We start from the raw sequence: 27,398 nt of genomic DNA, 5'->3' as shown, positions 1-27,398 counted from the left end.
TAATGATACTAATAATTTGTGGAAATAAATTATGTGACATGTGCAAAGACACTCCGGGAGGTATTGACACATTCAGATATTTTGTCACAAATGAGTTGTTTCATATTTCTACCTTTTGGAATGTGTATGTGGATTTCAGTATGTTGCTAGAACATCCAGACCTATAAGGAAGAGGTGGAGTTAACAGCTCAGGAATATTCCTAAACCCTCCCTTAAACAGTGTCCATAGACATGCTATGTGCTACCATGAATATTTGAGAGATATTTTAAATTCACCCCTATAGAATATATTCCTAAATCTTGGGGTGGAAATAGACTGAAAAGATTAAGACAAAGAGAGACATTTTGGATATGGAAGCTTAATACCTTAACTCCATATGGATTAAATGAAAATATTGATATGGCTTCTTTCAATCATTAAATGTGTATTTCCTTGTCTATTGCTTTGGGTCAGATTTGCAATATGATCAAAATTGCAGAATTCCTTTTTCATTGTGTTTGTATTATTATGTTTGTTATATTGTTATTTCAAACAATTTGGACTCTGGAGTGTTGGAGATGTATTTTGTTTAGAATATATTTTTCTTTTTTAAGACACGATGAGTCCACGGATCATCTTAATTACTAATGGGATATTCACCTCCTGGTCAGCAGGAGGAGACAAAGAGCACCACAGCAGAGCTGTTAAATAGCTCCTCCCTTCCCTCCCACTCCAGTCATTCTCTTTGCCTACGTTAGTGATAGGAAGAGGTAAAGTGAGGTGTTAGAAAAGATTCTTCAATCAAGAGTTTATTATTTTTAAAGTAGTGCAAGATGTGCTGATTTGTCCTAGGGTGTAGCCGTAGTCCATATCAGTCTCTTCAGTAGAGCTTTGGTGGCTTTAGAGCAATGGGAACTTGTGGGACATAATTCTCACTGCACCTCCCATGTATTTTGCTGCCCTGTATGCCTTTAGTCTGCGGAAAAGAATTACTCAGCATGCCTTTTTTTCACAGGTCAATGGGAGGGTGAGGACCTCTTAAACCTGGGATCTGCCTTGCTATCAGGCAGAAGATGAGGTAAGTGCTAACATTTTGTCTAGGGATAGAAGAGAATCTCAGAAAAAAGTTGGTCACTGTATTATTTTATTCAAAGCCTCATTACCAATAAGGAATAGATTATCCTATGATGTTAGGGGGCACTATGACAGTTTGGCTATTATTATTGTACAAGCCTCATTAAAGTTTATAGATTCTACTACTGCGTTAGGAGATAATAGGCAAACTTAGATGCAGGCACTGGGGCTGAAAGGGACATGTCCCTCATCTCCCGGCAGTTTCATAACATAATTTTAACTGACCGGGAGAATACATATTAACTATTACGAGTTTGGGCGCTGCTGCATGAACATTAGAGCAGGCTCAGTGCGTAGGGTTTTTTTTATGTTAAAACTTACGGACTACACAATTATTTACAAAGCTTGTAATGGCAGCAGAGAGTTATTGATACGCCCAAGATGGGCGGTACTTATGTGGCGCCATTTTAGTTGCGCAGCTGTTCCTCTTCTTCCGGTTTTCGGAAAGGCTGTTTAGTTAGTGTTGGCGCTTAGAGCAGCGCTTCTGTTACAGCAGCATCTTGTGCGGATGGGCTGACAGGCACCTCAGCTGCGTTAAGCTGAGGTGTAGAGGGGGTTTGCTGAGGCAGCAATCTTGAGCGACAACGGACTTCCTTATGTACCGATCCACCCCTGTTTTCTGCTTACCTTAGAACAAAAACGTATACTTTTAAACTAAACTTAAAGAGACAGTAGTCTGTTATGTGATATCTTAAATCATCTTTGCCCACCCAGATACAAAAGTTTCTCTTTAACATTTAAAGACACAGTAACGGTCTTTATGTGTTCACTTTTATTGTAAAGTTCAGATTGTTATTTGATTTATCATTTTGTCTCTGTTCGTTATGTCTTATTTAAAGAGACAGTAACGGTTTTTATATGTTAATTTTATTAAAAACCTTTTATTTGATTAATCATCTGTTCTCTGTTCCCTATGTTGTGAGATTTTTTCAAGAGGAATAAAATATTTTTTTCGCAAATGTACAAAAAAATTTATAACCCACACATGCAGTGCCCTGCGCTTCCTCACAATCTTCACCTAGAGTTATACTCCAGCTATCGCTTCCATACGATACTTTTAAGCGATATCTGTTGTATTGTCTGTTTTTCCCATACTGTAGGGAAATCGCTTGATGAATAGTTGCTAATACAGTAGTATCTATTCCGAATTTTCCTCCCTGAAGCATGAAGAGGAGGATACTTCGGTAGTATATAAGGGGAAAGCTCAGACTGCAATTCTGATACTGAAGTGTATTCTTTCAGTTAAGCTTGAGCACCTCCGTTGGTTATTTTAGGAGGTTTGAGCTACCCTGGACGACGCTGATTTCTCTGGCGTAGTCAATTCTTTTAATTACAGCAATCTTTATAAGGATGATTGGAAGGATAGGGAGAAACTGGGTATCCCCTTTTCTCCAGATTTAGCAGACTCTTTCAAGGAGTTTTTTTCCAATGGTACCCAGGAATTGTGCGTATGTCAGAGTTACAACTACCTGCGGTTTGCATTACTTTGTCACCGGTGCAGTGGCATACTGGTTGATGCGTTGTCTGTTCTATCAGGACAGACACTCCTCTTGAAGAAATCCAGAATTGGGTTGAGGCAATTAAGTTAGCTAACGCTGCTATGTCAGATGCTCCACTTCAAGGTTTTTAAACTGGGAGCTAGGATTTCATGCTTTGCCATAAGGCCCGCAGAACGTTAAGACTGCGAATGCCTCATCTGAGTATTCATTTTTGGTGATTCCCTATAAGGAGAAGACCTTGTTTGGTTCTGTTTTAATGGAAATTTTCTCTGAAATTACGTGAGGTAAGGGTAATTCCTTCCCTCAGTATTAGAAAACGGTTGTCAGTATAGTTCACTTCCTTTCAGTTTTTCAAAGGAAGTTGTTCAACTCTTTCTTCCACGCAGGAGTTGTTCAAATTTTACTGTTGACTTAGTCAATCTTGGAATCTGTAAATCCTGCTGAAGAATCAAAGTCAGCATGGCAGGCCTGTCCCCAGTCCGGGAGGATTCTGTATCCCAGGGATACAATATAGATTTCAGGATTTTTTTCTCCCAGGGGCAGGTCTTGGTTTTCAATATTATCTGCAAAAGAAGAGAAGCATTATTTCTCTGCGTAGGAGACCTCTCTTACTTGGGAGTGATAGTTCCTGTTCGTTTTCAGGGACAGGGTCTGGGATTTTATTCCAATTTGTTCATGATTCCCAAATAAGAGGGAACCTTCAGACCTATTTTAGATCTCAAGGGTCTAAACAAATTTTTCGGAGTACTGTCCTCAGATGGAAGCTATTCGTTCCATTCTTCCGTTGATCCAAGGGGGTCAATTTATGACAACCGTGGAGTTAAAGGACACATATCTGTATGTTCCCGTTCACAGAGATCATCACAAGTTCCTAAGGTTTACCTTCCTGGACAGACTCTGCCACTTTGTGGCTCTTCCCTCCAGTCTTGCCACAGCTTCCAGGATTTTATCAAGGGCTCTGGGATCACTGTTGACGATGCTTCGGTTAAGGGGCATTGCATTGGCGCCCTATCTGGACGACATCCTAGTCCAGGCGCCATCATTACATCAAGCAAGATCTCACACGGACATGGTATTATCCTTCCTGTGGTTTCACAAGTGGAAGGTGAATTTGGGAAAGAGTTTCTTAGTTCCAAATGCAAGGGTAACTTTCTTAGGAACCATAATAGACTCCCTGTCTATGAAGATTTTTCTGACTGACGTCGGGAAACTAAAGATTATCGATGCTTGTCTAGTCCTTCAGTCTACTTCTCGGCCATCAGTGGCCCAGTGCATGGAGTTAATCTGGCTGATGGTGGCGACAATGGACATCATCATGTTTGCTCGCTTCAATTTCAGATTTCTACAGTTTAGCATGCTCAGACAATGGAACAGATTATGCTGATCTGTCTCCTCGATTACTACTTGAGCAGGAGACAAGGGATTCTCTACTATGGTGGTTGTTTCTGGATTATCTCTCCTAGGGAACCTGCTTTCGCAGACCATCTTAGGTGATTGTGGCAACAGATGCCAGCCTTCTAGGGGGGGAGCAGTCTGGGGCTCTCTAAGGGCTCAGGGAACATGGACTTGGTCGGAGTCTGTTCTACCCATAAATATTCTGGAACTGAGACGATCTACAATGCTCTTCTGGCCTGGCCCCAGTTAGCCTCGGTACAGTTTATCAGGTTCCAGTCGGACAACATAACGTCAGTGGCTTACATCAATCATCAGGGAGGAACGAGGAGTTCCTTAGTGACGACAGAGGTATCCAAAATAATTCAGTGGGCGGAGGCCCATTCTTGCCACCTGTCGGCGATCTACATCCCAGGGGTAGACAACTGGGAGGCGGATTTCCTGAGCGGGCAGACCTTTCATCCGGGGGAGTGGGAACTTCATCCGGAAGTGTTCTCCAGCCTGATTTTCAAGTGGGGTCAGCCGAAATTTAGATCTCATGGCATTGCGACAGAATGCCAAGCTCACGAGATACGGGTCGAGGTCCAGGGACCCCCAGGTGGAACTGATAGATGCGGCCCCTTGGATCTTCATCTAACATACCTGTTTCCTCTGTTTGCTCTTCTTCCTCGAGTAATTGCTCAAATCAAACCGGAAAGGGTCTCGGTGATCTTCATAGCACCGACCTGGCCTTGCAGGATTTGGTATGCAGATCTGGTGGAGATGACATCTCTACCACCTTGGAGACTTCCGTTGAGGAAAGCTCTTCGGATTCAGGGGCCCGCTTTTGGGAGAAAGGTTCTTTAAGCAGTGGTGCCTTCCGTTTAGGTTCCCTGTCTTGTCCCTCCCGTATCATCTGTGTACTCTAGCTTGGGTATTGAATCCCATTAGTAATTGAGATGATCCGTGGACTCATCGTGTCTTAAAACAGAAAAGAAAATTTATGCTTACCTGATAAATTTATTTATTTTTTTAAACGATGAGTCCACGGCCCGCCCTGTTCTTTTAGACAGGTTGTGGGTTATTGTAAACTTCAGACACCTCTGCACCGTGGCTTTTCTTTTCTCTTCCTAACTTTGGTCGAATGACTGGAGTGGGAGGGAAGGGAGGCGCTATTTAACAGCTCTGCTGTGGTGCTCTTTGCCTCCTCCTGCTGACCAGGAGGTGAATATCCCATTAGTAATTAAGATGATCCGTGGACTCATCGTGTCAAAAAAGAAATAAATTTATCAGGTAAGCATAAATTTTCTTTTTGAGATTTCAGTCCATATTTGAGATGTTTTATATGGAGATGATATCAGCATTATATACTTGTTTATAGATCTGTATTTATATAAGATATACTGTACATCTTATTTGTTTGTATGACGATTCCTCCTCCTTTATCAGCTTGTCTTATAATTAAAGGGACAGTCTAGGCCAAAATAAACTTTCATGATTCAGATAGAGCATGTAATTTTAAACAATTTTCCAATTTACTTTTATCACCAATTTTGCTTTGTTCTCTTGGTGTTCTTAGTTGAAAGCTTAACCTTGGAGGTTCATATGCTAATTTCTTAGACCTTGAAGCCCACCTCTTTCAGATTGCATTTTAACAGTTTTTCACCACTAGAGGGTGTTAGTTCACGTATTTCATATAGATAACACTGTGCTCGTGCACGAGAATTAATCTGGGAGCAGGCACTGATTGGCTAGACTGCAAGTCTGTCAAAAGAACTGAAAATAGGGGCAGTTTGCAGAGGCTTAGATACAAGATAATCACAGAGGTTAAAAGTATATTAATATAACTGTGTTGGTTATGCAAAACTGGGAAATGGGTAATAAAGGGATTATCTATCTTTTAAAACGATAAAAATTATGGTGTAGACTGTCCCTTTAAATCCTCCTTATCGCTTAATCAAGATAAAGCTCCAATTTCATATTTATTTAGATTCATAGTCTTAGGGTCAAGTTTCGGAATTAAATTCAGGAAGTACCAATGTCTTAAACAATTGTAGACTTGGAATATTATGGGGAGGATTAAAATCTGATCAGGACTCTGGAGTGTTGCAGATGTATTTTGTTTAGATTGTATTTTGTTTAGATTGTATTTTGTTTAGATTGTATTTTGTTTAGAATATATTTTTTTGAGATTTCAGTCCATATTTGAGATATTTTATATGGAGATAATGATATCTGCATTCTATACTGATTTGAAAGATAGAAGACACACAGCGCCCACCGATTCAAGGTAGCAAACAAACAATTTATTTATATGCGCAAAAGCAAGCAAAAATTGCACTCACAAGATAGCAGTATTTAGATAGCATATCATAGACGTAGACACAGTCCTTCGTGACTCCAATAAGTCCGGCTTGGGATTCAGGTCTCTTATGTGTGTAGATTTTACCGCATAGTCCCCACTTTAGAGATCTATGACACAGTCTTTAACAGCAACTCTTCTGGAAAGCTCAATGCCCGGTATCTCCCGATCTCCTAGCTAAACGCTAGTAATCAGATGCTGTGCGTTACTTCCACAAACAGACCGTCACACAATTGTCCGGATACAGTTTATGTAATGATATACTGCCACTACATTAACCCTAAAATTACCCTACGCGTTTCGTTTGCAACAAGCAAACTTCATCAGGGGTGTTCATTCCAAAAACTATATTTGTAAAAAATATTCTAGACTGGTTTATAGATCCATATTTATATAATATATACATCCTATTTGTTTGTTTGTTATTCATTTTTAATATTTTAGCTTCTATTGTTAGCAGGTGTCCATGTTGAACAATCAGAATGAATCTAAAGCACTGTTGACATGCAGAGTACATCACTAATATTCATTAGACATTTTTATATATATCGGTCTCATTGTGTGTTCATTTAACACGCACATGGCTAATTTGAATAATTACATGTCATTAGTCTTGCATGTTATTAACTTTAGACTGGTTGTTACGGTAACAAAGGGTTTGGCCTTTTTCTGTCTGGATTGATCATTTGATCTTTGTATAATCACGCATCCATTATTCAACCAATCATATGAGACATTTGTCATTGTGACGTCACACCAAGCAATCGCATTATGGGCACGCCGTGAGTATCGTACTTAACTGGGCACAAATTGCTTGTAAGTATACACTTGAGGAAACTGTCATAGAACCGAGAAATGCGTTGTGTTTTATCTTGTTTTTAATAAACCTGCTTTTATACATTCTACCTGAGATCTGGAATTGTGCACATTGTGGTCTATTGGGGGTTTTAGTGATCGCACTTGATAGTGGCACGTCATACTCTTATCCACGCTTACAGTCTTTTTCCATACTCTGAAAGGATTTGGTTATTATACTGGTCCGATCTGTTAGTGGGGGCAGATATACTGAGCGCATCAGACATTTAGGTTACATTGCACTGTATAGATACCATTCCCTGCCTTATCCGGAGAGTGAGCCTGCTGGGGGAGACACTAGAGTCATTTTCCTCACTTATCTTATCCGGAGTATAAGTCAGCTGGACGACTTCTAACGGTTCAGCCTGCTTGTATAGCATTGTATGTGCTTCTCTGTTTGTGAGAACCATTTCGCATTGTTTCTTCACATACCATTTGAGTGACTTACTTCACCATTAGGAGCCTTTTTTTTCTTGTGTTTTAAGTGTGTGACATGTCTATGGGAAATAGGGCACAGGTTAGTGTAAGTGTGTGACATGTCTGGGAAGTAGGGCACATGTGAGTGTATGTGTTTGTTATGTCTGTGGGAAGCAGGGCATAGGTGAGTGTAAGTGTGTGATATTTGTAAGGGAAGTAGGGCATAGGTGATTCTGTGTGACATGTCTGTGGGAAATGGGGTACATGTGAGTGTAAGTGTATGGCATGTCTGTGGGAAGCAGGGCATAGATGAGTGTAAGTGTGTGACATGTCTATGGGAAGTACGGCACAGGTGAATGTAATTGTGTGACATGTTTGTGGTAATGAGGGGATTGGTGTGTGTGTAAATGTAACATATCTAAGGAAAGAAGTGTACATGTGTGACATGTCTGTATTAAGGAGGGGATAGGTGTGTGTACGTATATGACATATCTAAGGAAAGCAGTGTACGTGTGTGACACTTGAGAGGAATGTAGGGCAATGTGAGTGTTTGTGTGTCATGTCTGTGGGAAATGGGGCACAGATAGTATATGTGTGCGTCCTGTGAGGGTTGTAGGCCACAGATGAGTGTACATGTGAGATGTGTTTGCGGGAAACAGGGTACAGGTGTGTGTACATGTCTGATGTGTATATTCACTAATAAAGTTTATTTTACTTATTATTATTGGTTATTTGTAGAGCGCCAACAGATTCCGCAGTTCTATTATATATTACGTTTTAGATAAAATGATAATCTGGTCTTCATTGCAAGTAAAGAATATATGGCATAAATGTAACATTCTATAAAAAAATAAAACTAAATGTTTTGTGCTCATAACCAATAATTATTTAACCCCTTGAGTGCTGATGGCGGCTCTGAGCCATCGCAGAGTTTCCCACTCTGATGCTAACGACGGCTCAGAACCGTCGCTAGCACTCTCCCACCTTGAGAGAGATCTGGGGGCTCCCACCTGCTCCTACCCCAGTGATCGGGCCTGCATAGTGACAGGCATCGCCGGGGCTTCACGTTATGCACAGTTACATCACTCGCAATGATATGATGACGTCACCGCACAACTTTATATTTAACAATGTTAACCCCTTAACGACCAAGGACGTACGCCACACGTCCTCAAAAAAAATACAGTTAATGACCGAGGACGTGTGGCGTACGTCCTTGGTCTGGAAAGCAGCTGGAAGCGATCCTGCTCGCTTCCAGCTGCTTTCCGGTTATTGCAGTGATGGCTCGATATGGAGGAATCCTGCAATAACCCCCCTTGGCCATCCGATGCAGAGAGAGCCACTCTGTGGCCCTCTCTGCACCGGACATCGATGGCCGGTATCGTTGGTGGGTGGGAGCTTACATGGGAGGCGGGTGGGCGGCCATCGATGCTCTGTGTGGAGTGGAGGGGGGCGGGAGCTACGGGGGCGCGCACGGGAGCGCGCGCATGCACGGGGCGGGAGGGTGGGCGCGTGCACGGGGCGGGTGCGGGTGTTAACCGCTACACTACAGAAAAAAAAAGTTAAAAGTTAAAAACACTAATACAGTAAAATGTAATCTAAGGGACCTGGAAGGGGTTGGGGGTTGGTCTTGGTGGGGGGGGGGGGGAAAGCTACACTACAGAAAAGGGCATTTTTTTAAAAAAAAATTCTGCCAGTACTTAAGATGGTGGGGACAATTGTGGGGTGGGGGAGGGAAGAGAGCTGTTTGGGAGGGATCAGGTGGTCTGATGTTTCAGGTGGGAGGCTGAGCTCTACACTAAAGCTAAAATTAACCCTGCAAGCTCCCTACAAGCTACATAATTAACCCCTTCACTGCTAGCCATAATACACGTGTGATGCGCAGCTGCATTTAGAGGCCTTCTAATTACCAAAAAGCAATGCCAAAGCCATATATGTCTGCTATTTCTGAACAAAGGGGATCCCAGAGAAGCATTTACAACCATTTGTGCCATAATTGCACAAGCTGTTTGTAAATAATTTCAGTGAGAACCCTAAAATTGAGAAAAAAATTAACGTTTTTTTTTTATTTGATCGCATTTGGCGGTGAAATGGTGGCATGAAATATACCAAAATTGGCCTAGATCAATACTTGGGGTTGTCTACTAAACTACACTACACTAAAGCTAAAACTACCCCAAAAAGCTCCCTACATGCTCCCTAATTAACCCCTTCACTGCTGGGCATAATACACGTGTGGTGCGCAGTGGCATTTAGCGGCCTTCTAATTACCAAAAAGCAACACCAAAGTCATATATGTCTGCTATTTCTGAACAAAGGGGATCCCAGAGAAGAATTTACAACCATTTATGCCATAATTGCACAAGCTGTTTGTAAATAATTTAAGTTAGAAACCAAAAGTTTGTGAAAAAATTTGTGAAAAGTGAACGATTTTTTGTATTTGATTGCATTTGGCGGTGAAATGGTGGCATGAAATATACCAAAATGGGCCTAGATCAATACTTTGGGTTGTCTACTAAAAAAAAATATATACATGTCAATGGATATTCAGAGATTCCTGAAAGATATCAGTGTTCTAATGTAACTATCGCTAATTTTGAAAAGAAATGGTTTGGAAATAGCAAAGTGCTACTTGTATTTATGGCCCTATAGTTTACAAAAAAAGCAAAGAACATGTAAACATTGGGTATTTCTAAAATCAGGACAAAATTTAGAAACTATTTAGCATGGGTGTTTTTTGGTGGTTGTAGATGTGTAACAGATTTTGGGGGTCAAAGTTAGAAAAAGTGTGTTTTTTTTCCAATTTTTCCTCATATTTTATCATTTTTTTTATAGTAAATTATAAGATATGATGAAAATAATGGTATCTTTAGAAAGTCCATTTAATGGCGAGAAAAACGGTATATAATATGTGTGGGTACAGTAAATGAGTAAGAGGAAAATTACAGCTAAACACAAACACCTCAAAAATGTAAAAATAGCCTTGGTCCCAAATGGACAGAAAATGGAAAAGTGCTGTGGTCATTAAGGGGTTAAGTATAGGAGCAGGGGGCATGCTGTTTAGAAGCCTGTTTCTCAGGCATCTAAGCAGCTACAGACCCCTAAGACCCACCGTTGGAAAGGTAATCGCCTAACCTTTCCAACAGTATAAGTCTTGGGGATCTGGGGAAAAAAGGTTTTTTTTTGTTTGTTTTTTTAATTTAAAAACAAAACTTAAAGCTTAGCACCCAGGTGGGAAAGTGCTTAGCACTCAAAGGGTTAAAGGGACACTCAAACTTTTATTATTCAGAAAGAGTATTCAGTTTTAAGACACTTAACAATTTACATCCATTATCAAATTTGGCAGTCTTTTTATATAAACACTTTCTGGGGAACAAGCTCCTACTGAGCATGTGCACACGCTCACAGGGTAAATGTATACTTGTCTTGGCTGATGTCTTTCATGATAAAGGGAGGTGGAAAAAGGGGAGAAAAAATAAATTTGACAAAAAAATGTACTGCTTATTTGAAATTCAGAGTAGGTGTTATTGTCTTGTCTTTTTATTATGCATTTGTTAATTATGCAGTTGTATTTAATGGTCCTTTATGTTGCATATTAACCCTCTTTTTAAGTAAACATTATCATCATTAACTGTGGTGCTTTGATGTTATTTTGGAAATGTGTCACATTTAGCTGTTTTGGGGTATTTAAGCCTTTTCAGCTAAATAATCTTCAACTATATGGTATAACAGAATTGAGTAACACAGCTGGCTGGGGAGCTGCTAACTATCCCAGAAGGGGTAGTTTACACATGAGTGAGATTCTTCTCTCTGATGAAGATTTTATATATTGCAAAGATATACTACACCACCTGGGGCCATTTTTTTTGGTTTTTCTAGAGTCATCCTTGTTTTAACCACAAGCACATGAGCACTAGTTATACAGATTAGTTTATGGGCTAAAATAATTGTATTACTAAAAGTTTATGTGAACACAATTTTAAAGGACTAGATACATTTGGTAAAAAAACATTAATTTAAATTTATTTCGGGTCTTTGACTAAGTGTGAATTCTTAGAAATAGCCCCTAATATCCAGTAAAATGCTCTTAAGCCTTAGCATGGAAGCTGAGAAAGGTCTAGTTGTCACAGTGTCTACTACAAGTGTAGGGGACTGACTAAATCAGTTTATATGTTGTTCTCATAATAAAATAATTATGTAATTAATAACATTACTCCCATTGTGTTTGACAGGTGAATTCACAAACTGCAATAATCCTAATCATGATCAGAGTGCAGATGCTTCTTTACATCTTCTTCAAAATCAAAGAAGCAACGTGGGGAATTTATGTTCTGAATGTGGGAAATGTTTTCTTAAGAAATCACATCTTTATAAACATCTGAAAATTCATACAGGAGAAAAGCCATTTTCCTGTCCTATATGTGGGACATTTTTTAACTGTAAACATTTTTTTGTTGCTCATCAGAAAATTCATACAGGAGAAAAAGGATTTTCATGTTCTGACTGTGGTAAATGTTTTACTCAGAAATCAACTCTTATTAGTCATCAGAAAATTCATAAAGGGGAGAAAGGATTTTCATGTTCTGACTGTGGGAAATGTTTTACTCAAAAATCAAATCTTATTAATCATCAGAAAATTCATACAGGAGAGAAAGGATTTTCATGTTCTTACTGTGGAAAACGTTTTACTTGGAAATCAAATCTTATTAATCATCAGAAAATTCATACAGGGGACAAAGAATTTTCATGTTCTGACTGCAGTAAACGTTTTACTTGGAAATCAACTCTTATTAAGCATCAGAAAACTCATACGGGGGAGAAAACATTTTCATGTTCTGACTGTGGGAAATGTTTTACTCAGAAATCTAATCTTATTAGGCATCAGAAAACTCATACAGGGGAGAAAGGATTTTCATGTTCTGACTGTGGAAAATGTTTTACTCAGAAATCAACTCTTATTATGCATCAAAAAATTCATACAAGGGAGAAACAATTTTCATGTTTTGACTGTGGAAAATGTTTTACCCTGAAACCATATCTTATTAAGCATAAAAAAATTCATACAGGGGAGAAAGGATTTTCATGTTCTGACTGTGGAAAATGTTTTACTCAGAAATCAACTCTTATTAGGCATCAGAAAATTCATACAGGGGAGAAAAGATTTTCATGTTCTGACTGTGGAAAATATTTTATTCAGAAATCACATCTTATTAGGCATCAGAAAATTCATACAGGGGAGAAAGGATTTTCATGTTCTGACTGTGGGAAATGTTTTACCCAGAAATCAGATCTTATTAGGCATCAGAAAACTCATATTAAAAATAAATCAGAGTTTAATCTCCTAAGTGCAGAGGGTGGCATGTAGTTGTCACCCACACAATATCAAGTGCTGATGATGACTGCTGTTTGAGGCCCCTTCTGAATCAAATTGATTTAACTAATGATTTAAATCACTAGTCAGTAAGAATGATTGTAATCATCGTTTTCATTTTTAGAATGTTTTTTAGATTATTTTCTTTACAGTTCTACCAGGCTTTTACTAAATTGGTTATATATTTTATTAGATATGCATAGATAGATAGATCATTGAAATAATTGAAATTATTTGGAGGTAAACTATCTCCAGTTTAATTGGTTAATCATTCATATTTGTTCAATAATAATATTATTATTTTTTTTACTAAAACAATAACATTACTTTCTTTCATGTAATTAGCAAGAGTCCATGAGCTAGTGACGTATGGGATATACATTCCTACCAGGAGGGGCAAAGTTTCCCAAACCTCAAAATGCCTATAAATACACCGCTCACCACACCCACAAATCAGTTTTACAAACTTTGCCTCCTGTGGAGGTGGTGAAGTAAGTTTGTGCTAGATTCTACGTTGATATGCGCTCCGCAGCAGGTTGGAGCCCGGTTTTCCTCTCAGCGTGCAGTGAATGTCAGAGGGATGTGAGGAGAGTATTGCCTATTTGAATTCAATTATCTCCTTCTACGGGGTCTATTTCATAGGTTCTCTGTTATCGGTCGTAGAGATTCATCTCTTACCTCCCTTTTCAGATCGACGATATACTCTTATATATACCATTACCTCTACTGATTCTCTATTCAGTACTGGTTTGGCTTTCTACTACATGTAGATGAGTGTCCTGGCGTAAGTAAGTCTTATTTTCTGTGACACTCTAAGCTATGGTTGGGCACTTTTATATAAAAGTTCTAAATATATGTGTTTAAACATTTATTTGCCTTGATTCAGGATGCTCAACGTTCCTTATTTTCAGACAGTCAGTTTCATATTTGGGATAATGCATATGAATAATTCAATTTTTTATTACCTTAAAATTTGACTTTTTTTCCTGTGGGCTGTTAGGCTCGCGGGGGCTGAAAATGCTTCATTTTATTGCGTCATTCTTGGCGCGGACTTTCTTGGCGCAAAAATTTTCTTGTCATTTCCGGCGTCATATGTGTCGCCGGAATTTTTGTCATTTTTTTGACGTTTTTGCGCCAAAAAATGTCGGCGTTCCCGGATGTGGTGCCAAAAGCATTTAGGCGCCAAATAATGTGGGCGGCTTTTTTGGCGCTAAAAAATTTGAGCGTCATTGTTGTCTCCACAATATTTAAGTCTCATTATTTATTGCTTCTGGTTGCTAGAAGCTTGTTCATTGGCATTTTTTTCCCATTCCTGAAACTGTCATTTAAGGAATTTGATCAATTTTGCTTTATATGTTGTTTTTTCTATTACATATTGCAAGATGTCTCAGATGGACTCTGAATCAGAAGCCACTTCTGGAAAAACGCTTAACTGAGTTTCAGTTCTACCAAAGCTAAGTTCATTTATTTTAAATGTTATAAATGTTTATCTTTAGCTATGGTTTGTAATAAGGTATTATGATATACTTTTACATACGGAATCCATTAGTATTTATGCTTTATATATTTTCTTTTCTTACAAGAAATATTTAAAAGACTTATAAGAAATATTTTTCTGATTCTATGTTAAAGGCTTTGTCTGACTTTGTGCCTTCTAATAAAATTTTTAGGTCTTTTTCACTTCTTTTCTAATTATTGAAGTTTCAAATGACCAACAACATACTGATTTATCCTTCTCTGATGATGTTTTTTTCTCTTTCAGAAATTTTCTTCATCAGATATTGACACTAACAAATCTACTTTTTTATTATTTTTCTATTATTAAAGTACATTTGTTCTTTGTTGAAAAAGTGTTGATTATTTTGGATATTAAGGTAACTAGTTCTTTTAGACTAGCTGACATTATTTCTGACTATTTATTTCTTCTGTGTTTTCAGAGGTTTTCTTTTCAATTCCCTATACTAGGGAATGGAATAGGCTGAGAATTTTTCTTTTATTCCTTCTTCAAAGGTTTTAATCTATATTCTTTGCCAGCAGTTAAACTCAATTTGGAGGTTTCTCCAATTTATTGGGGCTATCTCTAATTCTACTAATTATGCTATTGTTTCTATAGCAAAATAGTATTTATTTTCCTTTAGATAGTTGTATCTTGTTTATGGAAAATTATTTAGTTTCAGGTACTTTTCTTGGTCCTGTGATTTATTTGGATATTGCAATTGCTTCATTTTCTCTGTTTACTTTAAGATCAAGTATCAGATTATGATTTATTTTTGCATTGTTAAAGGGACAACATTTACTAGACTAGGTGCTGTTGCATTTGTCTTGTTGTTTTGCATTTATTGATTATGCAAGTCCACTGTATTGGCTGATCCTTTAAACTGGACTATCATGCTAATAATTTCATTTGTGTCTTCATTTTATTGAATATTTTCGCAAATGAGGATTAATCTATGTCTCTAGCTTTTTTAGCTAGAAGAATTTTGTGATTTTTAAAAAATAAATCCATATTTCTTAACTGTTACTCTGGGCTTCAAGGTTGAGTTCTAAGACTAAAACTTTAAGCTTATACTAGTTTGGTTGTTCTTATTAAGGAACAAATTCATCAGTTCTTTCCCAAGTAACATGTCTATAATTGGAGTTCGAAATCAGCTCCCTAATTTTGCAATGTACGTGCTGTATTCCAGCTTGGCTGGTAAGGGGCAGGTTAAGGCTTCTTTGAAATTTATTTTGTCCAAATGTCTTTGATTTTATTCCAGTAAGGCTAACACTTTCTTTAACTGTGTTTCTGTCCTATATATTTTGGGTACTGTTGAAGCATGGCTGGGCACCCATGGGGTTCAAGCGCTGCTCAGACCTGGAATCTTCTGGGGTATTTCTTCCAGTTCCTTTTGAGGAACCGGGTTTTGGAGTTTTATTCAAACTATTTTGCCTTTTTATGGTCATTGATAGCATTATTTGTTTTCATTAGATACAATAAATGCATATTTTCATTTTTCTGTTTTCATTCAGATTATTTTCTGAGGATGCGGAATCGCATATGATTCACTTACTCTTCAGGACATAGTTAGAGGATCTTCTTTTCAAAAGCTCTTGATTCCTCACACAAGGGTCACCTTTTTTAGGTTTCCAGATAGTTTGTGTCACTGCCCTTGTCTCTATCAGACAAGGGATAATGTTATTGGGTTCCGTCTATCGGTACCTTTAGTCTCTATTTCCTTCAGTTGCTTATATGCATAGAAGTTTTAGGTCTTATGGCCACAGCATTGGATTCAATTCCCTTTGCTCATTTTCACTAGAAAGAACCTTTCCAGTCTTTTATAAGTGTTGTTTCTTCAAGAACATGGTTGGAGGATCAATTTACCAAAAATTTTGTTAGATTCCTCAGACAAGGGTAACCTTTTTAGGTTTCCTGATAGATTTAGTGTTCTTGATTCTGTCTCTAACGGACAAGAGGCGTCTGAAATTTGTTTTCAGCTTATCGAAACCTTCAGTCTCAATCTTTCCCTTCGGTAGCCTTATGCATGGAAATTCTAGGTCTTATGACTGCTGCATTGGACGCGATCTCCTTTGCTCGTTTTCACATGCGACCTCTTCAGCTCTGTATGCTGAACCAGTGGTGCAGTGATTATACAAAGATATCTCAATTAATATCTTTAAAACCGATTGTTCGACACTCTCTGACGTGGTGGACAGATCACCATTGTTTAGTTCAGGGGGCTTCTTTTGTTCTTCCGACCTGGACTGTGTTTTCAACAGATGCAAGTCTGACAGGTTGGGGAGCTGTTTGGGGGTCTCTGACAGCACAAGGGGTTTGGGGATCTCAGAAGGTGAGATTACCAATCAATATTTTGGAACTCCGTGCAATTTTCAGAGCTCTTCAGTCATGGCCTCTTCTAAAGAGAGAATCGTTCATTTGTTTTCAGACAGACAATGTCACAACTGTGGCATATATCTTTCATCAAGGAGGGACTCACAGTCCTCTGGCTATGAAAGAAGTATCTTGAATGCTGGTATGGGCAGAATCCAGCTCCTGTCTAATTTCTGCGGTTCATATCCCAGGTATAGACAATTGGGAAGCGGATTATCTCAGTCGCCAAACGTTACATCCGGGCGAATGGTCTCTTCACCCAGAGGTATTTCTTCAGATTATTCAAATGTGGGGACTTCCAGAAATAGATCTGATGGCTTCTCATCTAAACAAGAAACTTCCCAGGTATCTGTCCAGATCCAGGGATCCTCAGGCGGAAGCAGTGGATGCATTGTCACTTCCTTGGAAGTATCATCCTGCCTATATCTTTCCGCCTCTAGTTCTTCTTCCAAGAGTAATCTCCAAGATTCTGAAGGAATGCTCGTTTGTTCTGCTGGTGGCTCCAGCATGGCCTCTCAGGTTTTGTTTTTTGCGGATCTTGTCCGGATGGCCTCTTGCCAACCGTGGACTCTTCCGTTAAGACCAGACCTTCTGTCACAAGGTCCTTTTTTCCATCAGGATCTCAAATCCTTAAATTTGAAGGTATGGAGATTGAACGCTTGATTCTTAGTCAAAGAGGTTTCTCTGACTCTGTGATTAATACTATGTTACAGGCTCGTAAATCTGTATCTAGGAAGATATATTATCAAGTCTGGAAGACTTACATTTCTTGGTGTCTTTCTCATCATTTTTCCTGGCATTCTTTTAGAATTCCGAGAATTTTTCAGTTTCTTCAGGATGGTTTGGATAAAGGTTTGTCTGCAAGTTCCTTGAAAGGACAAATCTCTGCTCTTTCTGTTCTTTTTCACAGAAAGATTGCTAATCTTCCTGATATTCATTATTTTGTACAAGCTTTGGTTCGTATAAAACCTGTTATTAAGTCAATTTCTCCTCCTTGGAGTTTGAATTTGGTTCTGGGGGCTCTTCAAGCTCCTCCGTTTGAACCTATGCATTCACTGGACATTAAATTACTTTCTTGGAAAGTTTTGTTTCTTTTGGCCATCTCTTCTGCTAGAAGAGTTTCTGAATTATCTGCTCTTTCTTGTGAGTCTCCTTTTCTGATTTTTCATCAGGATAAGGCGGTGTTGCGAACTTCTTTTAAATTTTTACCTAAGGTTGTGAATTCTAACAACATTAGTAGAGAAATTGTGGTTCCTTCATTGTGTCCTAATCCTAAGAATTCTAAGGAGAGATCTTTGCATTCTTTGGATGTAGTTAGAGCTTTGAAATATTATGTTGAAGCTACTAAGAATTTCCGGAAGACTTCTAGTCTATTTGTTATCTTTTCCGGTTCTAGGAAAGGTCAGAAGGCCTCTGCCATTTCTTTGGCATCTTGGTTGAAATCCTTAATTCATCATGCTTATGTCGAGTCGGGTATAACTCCGCCTCAAAGGATTACAGCTCATTCTACTAGGTCAGTTTCTACTTCCTGGGCGTTTAGGAATGAAGCTTCGGTTGATCAGATTTGCAAAGCAGCAACTTGGTCTTCTTTGCATACTTTTACTAAATTCTACCATTTTGATGTGTTTTCTTCTTCTGAAGCAGTTTTTGGTAGAAAAGTACTTCAGGCAGCTGTTTCAGTTTGATTCTTCTGCTTATAATTTCAGTTTTTTTCATTATAAGATTTAAACTTTATTTTGGGTGTGGATTATTTTCAGCGGAATTGGCTGTCTTTATTTTATCCCTCCCTCTCTAGTGACTCTTGCGTGGAAGATCCACATCTTGGGTAGTCATTATCCCATACGTCACTAGCTCATGGACTCTTGCTAATTACATGAAAGAAAACATAATTTATGTAAGAACTTACCTGATAAATTCATTTCTTTCATATTAGCAAGAGTCCATGAGGCCCACCCTTTTTTGTGGTGGTTATGATTTTTTTTGTATAAAGCACAATTATTCCAATTCCTTATTTTTTTATGCTTTCGCACTTTTGACTTATCACCCCACTTCTTGGCTATGCGTTAAACTGATTTGTGGGTGTGGTGAGGGGTGTATTTATAGGCATTTTGAGGTTTGGGAAACTTTGCCCCTCCTGGTAGGAATGTATATCCCATACGTCACTAGCTCATGGACTCTTGCTAATATGAAAGAAATGAATTTATCAGGTAAGTTCTTACATAAATTATGTTTTTCATTTTTAATGCTTGTCCCTTCCTCCTAACACTGGGGTCCTTGTGCAGATCTATTCCACTCCAAATAATCTTCTATTCAGTAAACTTCTTGAAACTTAGTATGGGTTGATTCTGTGTACATAGATTTGTAGGGTAGCAATGGCATTACAGGAAAGTAATGTAAAAATTAAAGTTTCATGATTCAGAAAGAACATGCCATTTTTAACAATTTTCCAATTGACATATCTTACCTAATTTGTTTTGTTCTTTAGGTATCCATTGTTGAAAAGCCTGCATAGGTGGGTTCACTCAGATGCAATGCACTTCTGTGAGCCAGCAGCTTTTCACTGTCTCAGCCAATATATTCAGATTGTCCCCAGTAGAGCATTGCTCTTTTTCAACAAATGATTCCAAGAGAATGATGCAAATCTATTAATGGAAGAAAATGGTAGTCTCTATCTGAAATCCAAAAGTTATCTTTCATAATTATGTCCCTTTAAGGTCTATTTATCAACTCTGTATGTTAATTGTATAACATTTTGCTGTGAATAAATGGGCATGTTATTCCTGCAGATACAAATTCACAATTTTGAGAACTACAAAACCAATAATATGTGATAATATCTTCAAGATTTATTAAATATCCATAATAATTTGACAGAAACCTCCTGGCGCTCATGACATTGTGAATTGATTTATGGAATTAAAGGGACAGTCAAGTCCAAAAAAAACTTTCATGTTTTAAATAGGGCATGCAATTTTAAACAACTTCCCAATTTACTTTTATCACCAATTTTGCTTTGTTCTCTTGGTATTCTTAGTTGAAAGCTAAAACTAGGAGGTTCATATGCTAATTTCTTAGACCTTGAAGACTGCCTCTAATCTGAATACATTTTGACCACTAGCGGGCATTAGTTCACATGTTTCATATAGATAACATTGAGCTCATACACGTAAAGTGACCTAGGACTGAGCACTGATTGGCTAAACTGCATGTCTGTCAAAAGAACTGAAATAAGGGGGCAGTCAGTAGAAGCTTAGATACAAGATAATTACAGAGGTAAAACGTGTATTATTATAACTGCTGGTTATGCAAAACTGGGGAATGGGTAATAAAGGGATTATCCTTCTTTTTTAACAACAAAAATTCTGGTGTTGACTGTCCCTTTAATTGGGAAAAAATTAATTACTGCCATGAATATTTAGAATCTTGCTATATAATAAAAAATGATTATATATTTCAGGATGAATAGCCTTTGGATTATAATGTATCTTAAATAGAAACTATCTTTAGATAGATTTTTCCTCAAAAAGCATTTTAATTTTTTAAATAAAAATAATTAAAAAAATTGATTTTTATCCACCCTGTGTAACCCAGTGTATTTGGCATCCACGGGGGTGATCCAGGGTCCCTATATAGGTTTGAATAGCCAAGTGATTGCTTGGAGCCTCCATGTTATTTTTAATTTCTCCTTATTTTAGAAATAAACAGAAATCCACAACAATTTTGACTATAGAGTTGAGAAAAAACATCTCAATGGATTGTTTACAACCTTGTTTATTTAAATTGTAATTAAAAGAAATCCATAAGAGAGATAGCAGGAACATTAGGAGTGGCAAAATCAACAGTTTGGTACATTCTGAGAAAAAAAAAAAAACACAGGTGAGCTCTGCAACACAAAAAGGCCTGGACGTCCACAACAGTGGTGGATAATTGTAGGATCCTTTCCATGCTAAAGAAAAAGCCTTTACAGCATCCAGTCAAGTGAAGAACACTCTCCAGGAGGTAGGGGCATATCATTATCCAAGTCTAGGCCAGATTAGACTTTTCAAGTTCTGGAACAGTGTTCTTTGGACAGATGAAACTAAGATCAACCTATACCAGAATGATGGGGAGAAAAAAGTATGGAGAAGACTTTGAATGACTCATGATCCAAAGCATACCATATTATCTGTAAAACACAGTGGAGGTAGTGTGATGGCATGGACATGCATGGCTTCCAATGGCACTTACACACTAGAGTTTATTGATGATGTAACAGAAGCAGCCGGTGTATTCTGTAGTGTATAGGGATATATTGTCCAGATTCAGCCAAATTCAGTGAAGTTGATAGGGTGGCGTTTCACTTTACAGATGGACAATGAGCCAAAGCATATTACGAAAGCAACCCAGGAGTTTTTTTTAAGGCAAAGAAGTGGAATATTCTGCAATGGCCGAGTCAATCACCTGATCTCAACCCGATCAAGCTTGCATTTCACTTGCTGAATTCTAACTTAAAGGAATAGTCTAGTCAAAATTCAACGTTCATGGTTCAGATAGAGCATGCAGTTTTAAGCAACTTTCTAATTTACTCCTATTATCAATTTATCTTTGTTCTCTTCCTATCTTTATCTGAAAAAGCAGTAATGTAAGCATAGGAGCTGGCCCATTTTTGGTTCAGCACCTGGGTAGTGCTTTCTGATTGGTGTCTGAATTTAGCCACCAATCAGCAAGTGCTACCCAGGTTCTCAACCAAAAATGGGCCGGCTCCTAAGCTTACATTCAAATAAAGATACCAAGAGAATGAAGAAAAATTGATAATAGGATTAAATAAGAAAGTTGCTTAAAATTGCATGCTCTATCTGAATCATGAAAGTTTTAATTTGGACTAGACTATCCCTTTAAGGTAGAAAGACCTACGAACAAACAACAGCTGAAGACAGCTGCAGTAAAGAACTGGCAAAACATCACAAAGGAGGAAACCCAGCGTTTGGTGATGTCCATGCGTTCCAGACTTTAAATAGTCATTGCCTGCAAAGGATGCTCATCAAAGTATTAAAAATTAAAATTTTATTTATGATTACATTTGAGCCCCTGAAATAAGGGCACTGTGTACGAAAATGGTTGCAATTCTTAAACATTTCATATATTTTTGTTTAACCCCTTGCTTTGAAGATCAAAGTCTGTATTTCAATTGCATCTCGGTTGTTTCATTTCAAATCCATTGTGGTGGCGTACAGAGCCATTGTTTTGAAAATGGTGTCAGTTTCCAATTACTTACGGACATATATATATAATATTAATATTGCATAAATATTGTTTCCTTCTTAATATAAGGAGAGTCCATGGCATCATTCCTTACTGTTGGGAAATACTGAACCAGGCCCCCAGGAGGAGGCAAAGACACCCCAGCCAAAGGCTTAAATACCTCTCCCACTTCCCCCATCCCCCAGTCATTCTTTGCCTTTAATCACAGGAGGGTGGCAGAGAAGTGTCAGAAGATTTCAGGGTAATTCCTTAGTCCCTTATGGGACTGGAGTTTTAAGTAGTCTTGTCAGCCTCTCAGTGAGAGCATTGACAAAAGTTAGAGTCTGGAGATGCAGGGAAAGTCTTTCTGCGAACCCATCCAGACTGCCTGCTAACAACTCCTTAAGCAATCAGTGTTGACGAGTTTCACTGCCTGCTTTTTCTTCACTCAATTCCATGTCAGGAGCGATGCTACGAGACTGTCACACTTGAGAGACTGTGTTTCTGTTCCACAGCATGGATTCTGGTAAGATCGTTTAAATTTTTACATATGTTGAAAATGCTAGAAGACAGGGTCACAGTGTGGCTCCTTTTATCTTAATAGAATCATGGGTTAATATCTCCTGAGGGGGATTATTGAACAGTGGGGATTAATCAAATGTTATGCTTTAATTTTATGCTACTTTATGTGTGAGATTTTTTGGGCTCATAGGCTGTTTATGTGGCTGGAACACACAGGTTTTTACTTTCACTTTGAGTGCTGCGCAGCTTGTAGCTTGGTTCGCTTTTTCTCATAGCAGGGGTGATCCTGCATTGCACACCATGTGACCGGGAGTGGTCTCGCTTTCATTTCCTCTTTCCTGACCGATCTGGCTGTCGGAAAAGATGCTATTTCTCTGTATTGTCTGGGTCTAGGAGGTGGTGAGTGCCCCAGCCATTGGGAGTATAAAGGTGCCATTTTTGAGAACTGAAGATTGTTTGTTTATTTTCTGTGTCCTGCTGTTATTAGCTTAAGCTAATGGAGGATTCTGATATATTAGAGGGTACTCCCTCCATTCCAAATTGTAATACCTGTTTATATTGTGAGGAGGCTTTGGTATATCCACCCTCTCAATTATGTTCCACATGCCTTGATAACGTTATTCGGCCAAAGAAGACCCTTTCCGTACCACTGAGCCTTCCACCTCTGAGGACTCGCCGTCCCGTGAGGTGCATACCCTACAGTCATCTCCTTGTACACACGCAGCTTCCCATTGCACGCTTAATCCTCCATCTGGAGGGGACATTTTACCGCCAGATTCTACAGTGCAGTTTCAAATGGAGGTGTCTGCTAAAAGCAAGTGAAAGGTTAAACATAGCTCTCCTGCCCTGGGGTCATCATGTCATTTATTGGATTTCACTGCTCTGTCACAGTTATCGGAGGATGAGATGCACTCTGAGGCTTCAGAGGATGAACTTTCTGGGATGGAGTCTGCTGCCTCTAGGCCTCCTGCTGTGGAAGAACCAGCCTTTAGATTTAAGATTGAACACTTATGTTTTCTTCTAAAGGAGGTCCTGTCTACATTAGAGGTTCCAGAGGTCAGGCTGCCTGATGAACCTTTGATTCCTAAATTAGACAGAGTTTATGAGGACAGGTAGTGCCTTTAACTTTTCCTGTGCCTGTAAAGATGGCAAACATTATTAAGAATGAATGGGACAGAATTGGATCTTCCTTTTCCCCTTAGTCTTCCTTTAAAAAATTATTCCCGGTCCCTGACCATTACCTATGTCAGTGTCTGCCAGAATTATGGTGCTAAAAATTTTCTTATTCCCACGTTTATTATATATGCTCCAAAATTTGCCAATCTTCATTACAAATGCAGATTTGAAGAGATATGAGAAACTGTAAATTTTTTATCTGGGGTAAAAAAATATCTAGACTGGCAAAAAGTACCTTATATCTAGATAAAGAGTTTGGAGGGTTTGGTCTCCCAAATCTTAAAATATATAACCAGGTAACAATGTTAAAGGTGGCAATTGACTGGATAACGGAAAAGGAATATTGTTCATTTTTAGATCTCGAGAATAGCTTAATAAAACCTTTTACACTGAAGGCGATTTTACATACTCCCATAGAGAGGTTACCAGCATTAGTATTGAACATTAAGACTATTAGTAATATTGTTAGAGTCTAGCAAAAATTCTGCTCTGATCTCAAGATAAATTATAGGTTCTCTAGATTTTTACATATACTGGGGCACCCAGAGTTCACCCCAGGGTTAAGTTTTCGGATTTTTCATTTGTGGAAAGTGAGGGGTATAGAGAACCTTGAACAATTAATTGATAAGGACCTGGGTATCCTGAAATCTTTTACACAAATACAAGATGAATTTGATTTACCAAGGCAACATTTTTTTGCTTTTCTCCAGATCAGGCAATTCCATAAATATTTAACTCACACAGCGCAGGGTAACCCTCAGATGGGGATAGTAGAATCAGGTCTACAGATTTTTCGGATGGGTTATCATTCAATTTCAATATGGTACAAACTGAGAATGAAAATATTCGGTAATTCGCACCTAGAAGAGCTTACCCTCAAGTGGCAAAAACTCTTTCCTGATATATTAGTTCAAGATATTAAACAGAGTGTGACATTGGTTGGAAATAAGTTTATCGCATGGAAAGAATCTCATAGTTATTTGATAAATTTAGCATACATCACCCCCTCCCGGCTAGTTAAATGGGATAAGAGGTCCAGCGGGAATTGTTTTCATTGTCATGCTCCTGCAGCGGATATACTTCACTGCTTATGGTTTTGTCCAAAGATACATCAATTGTGGGAAAAAATTGCCTTCTGGTTGAACAGATTACTGAGACATCCTGTGACATTTTCACCAGAGAGTATCTGTTTTTTTCTTTTCCCTACAAAATTTGCTAAAGAAGAATTTTCTCTGATTACCACAGCAATAAAAATTGCAAGGAATTTTAATATTCCGATATTGGAAAGCCAAAAAATATCCTAGTATATCTGAGTTTGGGGAAAAAATTACTACACAATTAATTATAGAGCAAATGAATTTAGAGTTAACTAATGAAAATCAAGTTAGATTCCTATATAATAAATGGATTGGTGTCATTAGATTATTACCGTCTGAGTTACAAGCTGATATTTTGAGACCTTTTCATAAAGCTGGACTTTTTACCCCGGAGTTGGAATAGGTTACCAGCTAGAGCATATTATCCCTCTTAGGTGTAGTGAGACCATGTAGGTGTTGTCTCTTGGGTCTGGGGTGTTTTTTTGTTTTTTTTTGTTGGTCTTGTTTTGTCTTGTTTTTGTTCGTTATTGTTTTTTAATAATAGGTAAAATAAAAACCCCAATTAAGACATGTAAGAAAATTGGTATTTGATTATAGTTGATAGGTTTTTACAATGAGAACTGTTATTCACATGTAAGACAATTGAATCATTTCATTATTTTTTTTTTGGTCCCCTATTTTCTTTCCTACAGCTGTTAGGATTAATAGGATAGAGGACTGCTATAAGAATAGGGCTATAAGGGTACTCTTGCATGGAATATGTGTATTAACTTTGGATGATGTATGTATGTCTCACCTAAGTTGTTTTATTTTCTTTTCCTGTAATCTTGTGATAGACATGTCTAATTGGTTTGTAAATAAAGAAATAAAAAAAAAAAAATTATTCCCAGTCCCGGACTCTCAATTGGAGTTGTGGGGTTCCGTCCCTAAGGTGGATGGCACTATCTTCACGCTTACCAAACGCACTAATATCTCGCTTGAGGATAGCTCGTTGTTCAGAGAGCCGATGGATAAAAAGATGGAAACTTTTCTAAGAAAATTTTTTCAACATACGGGATATTTTTTTCAACCGGCAGCAGATATTGCTGCGGTTGCTGGAGCAGCTACCTACTGGTATGACTCGTTTTTCAATTTAATCGAGGTGGAGGGTCCCCTCGACATCCAGGAAAGAATTAAGGCTTTGAGAATTGCTAATTCTTTTATCTGTGATGCAACATCCAGATTATTCGTATAAATGCAAAGGCTTCTGGCTTTTCGGTTCAGGCCCGTTGGGCGCTCTGGCTGTAGTCCTGGTCTGCGGATATGACTTCTAAGTTCAGACTTCTTTCTCTCCCCTTGAGGGGAAGACTTTATTTGGTCCAGGCCTGGACTCTATTATCTCCACGGTTACAGGGGGCAAGGGTGCCTTCCTACTGCAAGATAAAAAGAGCAAGTCTGAGGGACAAGTTTCTAATTTTCATTCTGATAAATCCCAGCAAAAGCAGTCCTCCGCAAAGCCTGAACAAACCAACAGTGCGTGGAAGCCGGCTCAGTCCTGGAATAAGTCCAAGCAGAGCAATAAGGTTGCCGAGACTATATCGGCATGAAGGGATGGTCCCAGATCCAGCACTGGATCATGTAGGGGGCAGACTGTCGCTCTTTTCAGATGCTGGTTTCAGAGACATGCAGGATCCATGGGTCCTGGAGGTCATAGCTCAGGGATACAAGATAGATTTCAAGTCTTATCCACCCAAGGGCAGATTTCTCCTCTCAAACCTGTCTTTCAGACCAGAAAAGAGGGAAGCCTTTCTGGGATGCGTGCGAGATCTGTCCTCCTTAGGAGTCATTGTACCGGTGCCTATCGCAGAAAGAGATTTGGGATACTATTCAAACCTTTTAGTGGTCCCAAAGAAGGAGGGAACTTTCTGCCCGATTCTGGACTTAAAGTGCTTAAACAAATTTCTAAATGTCCCCTTGTTCAAGATGGAGACGATGAGGTCCATTTTTCCCTTAGTTCATGAAGGACAGTTCATGACCACTATAGATCTGAAGGATGCTTACCTTCACGTTCCAATCCACAAGGATCACTTCCAGTTCCTAAGGTTTGTGTTCCTGGGCCAGCACTTCCAGTTCATTGCATTTCCGTTTGGTCTAGCTACTGCTCCAAGGATTTTTACGAATGTTCCAGGGGCTCTTCTAGCCGTTGCCCTCCGGACTTCCTTAAGGCCCTCTGTGGCTCAGTGTATGGAGGGGATTGGTCTCATGGTGTCAATCATGGACATCATTCCCTTTGCCAGGTTCCATCTCAGACCATTGCAACTGTGCATGCTGAGGCAGTGGAATGGCGATCATTCGGATCTGTCTCAACAGATTTCTCTGGACAACCAGTCAAGAGAATCACTCTCTTGGTGGCTCTGTCCAGATGGACATCCTTCTTAAGACCATCCTGGGAGATTGTGACTACGGACGCAAGTCTATCAGGATGGGGAGCTGTTTGGGGTGCCAAGAAGGTACAGGGCCTGTGGACTCAGGAGGAACGCTCCCTCC

The 27,398-nt window shown here is 38.7% G+C and overlaps 1 protein-coding gene across 2 annotated transcripts in view; it reads left to right on the top strand.

Moving 5' to 3' along the window:
- Positions 1 to 13,068, top strand: part of LOC128657015 (gastrula zinc finger protein XlCGF26.1-like) — a 110,882-nt gene extending 97,814 nt beyond the window's left edge. For both annotated transcript variants that reach the window (XM_053711238.1, XM_053711239.1), the window contains one exon: positions 11,851 to 13,068. In XM_053711238.1, coding sequence (XP_053567213.1) covers positions 11,851 to 12,983 — 1,133 coding nt within the window. In that variant the 3' untranslated portion in view covers positions 12,984 to 13,068. The remainder of the gene's footprint in view (positions 1 to 11,850) is intronic.
- Positions 13,069 to 27,398: the final 14,330 nt, after the last annotated feature.

This window comes from Bombina bombina, chromosome 4 (genome assembly GCF_027579735.1).
Source record: "Bombina bombina isolate aBomBom1 chromosome 4, aBomBom1.pri, whole genome shotgun sequence".
NCBI classification, from domain to species: Eukaryota; Metazoa; Chordata; class Amphibia; order Anura; family Bombinatoridae; genus Bombina; species Bombina bombina.
This window is presented reverse-complemented; position numbering and strand designations above follow the sequence as displayed.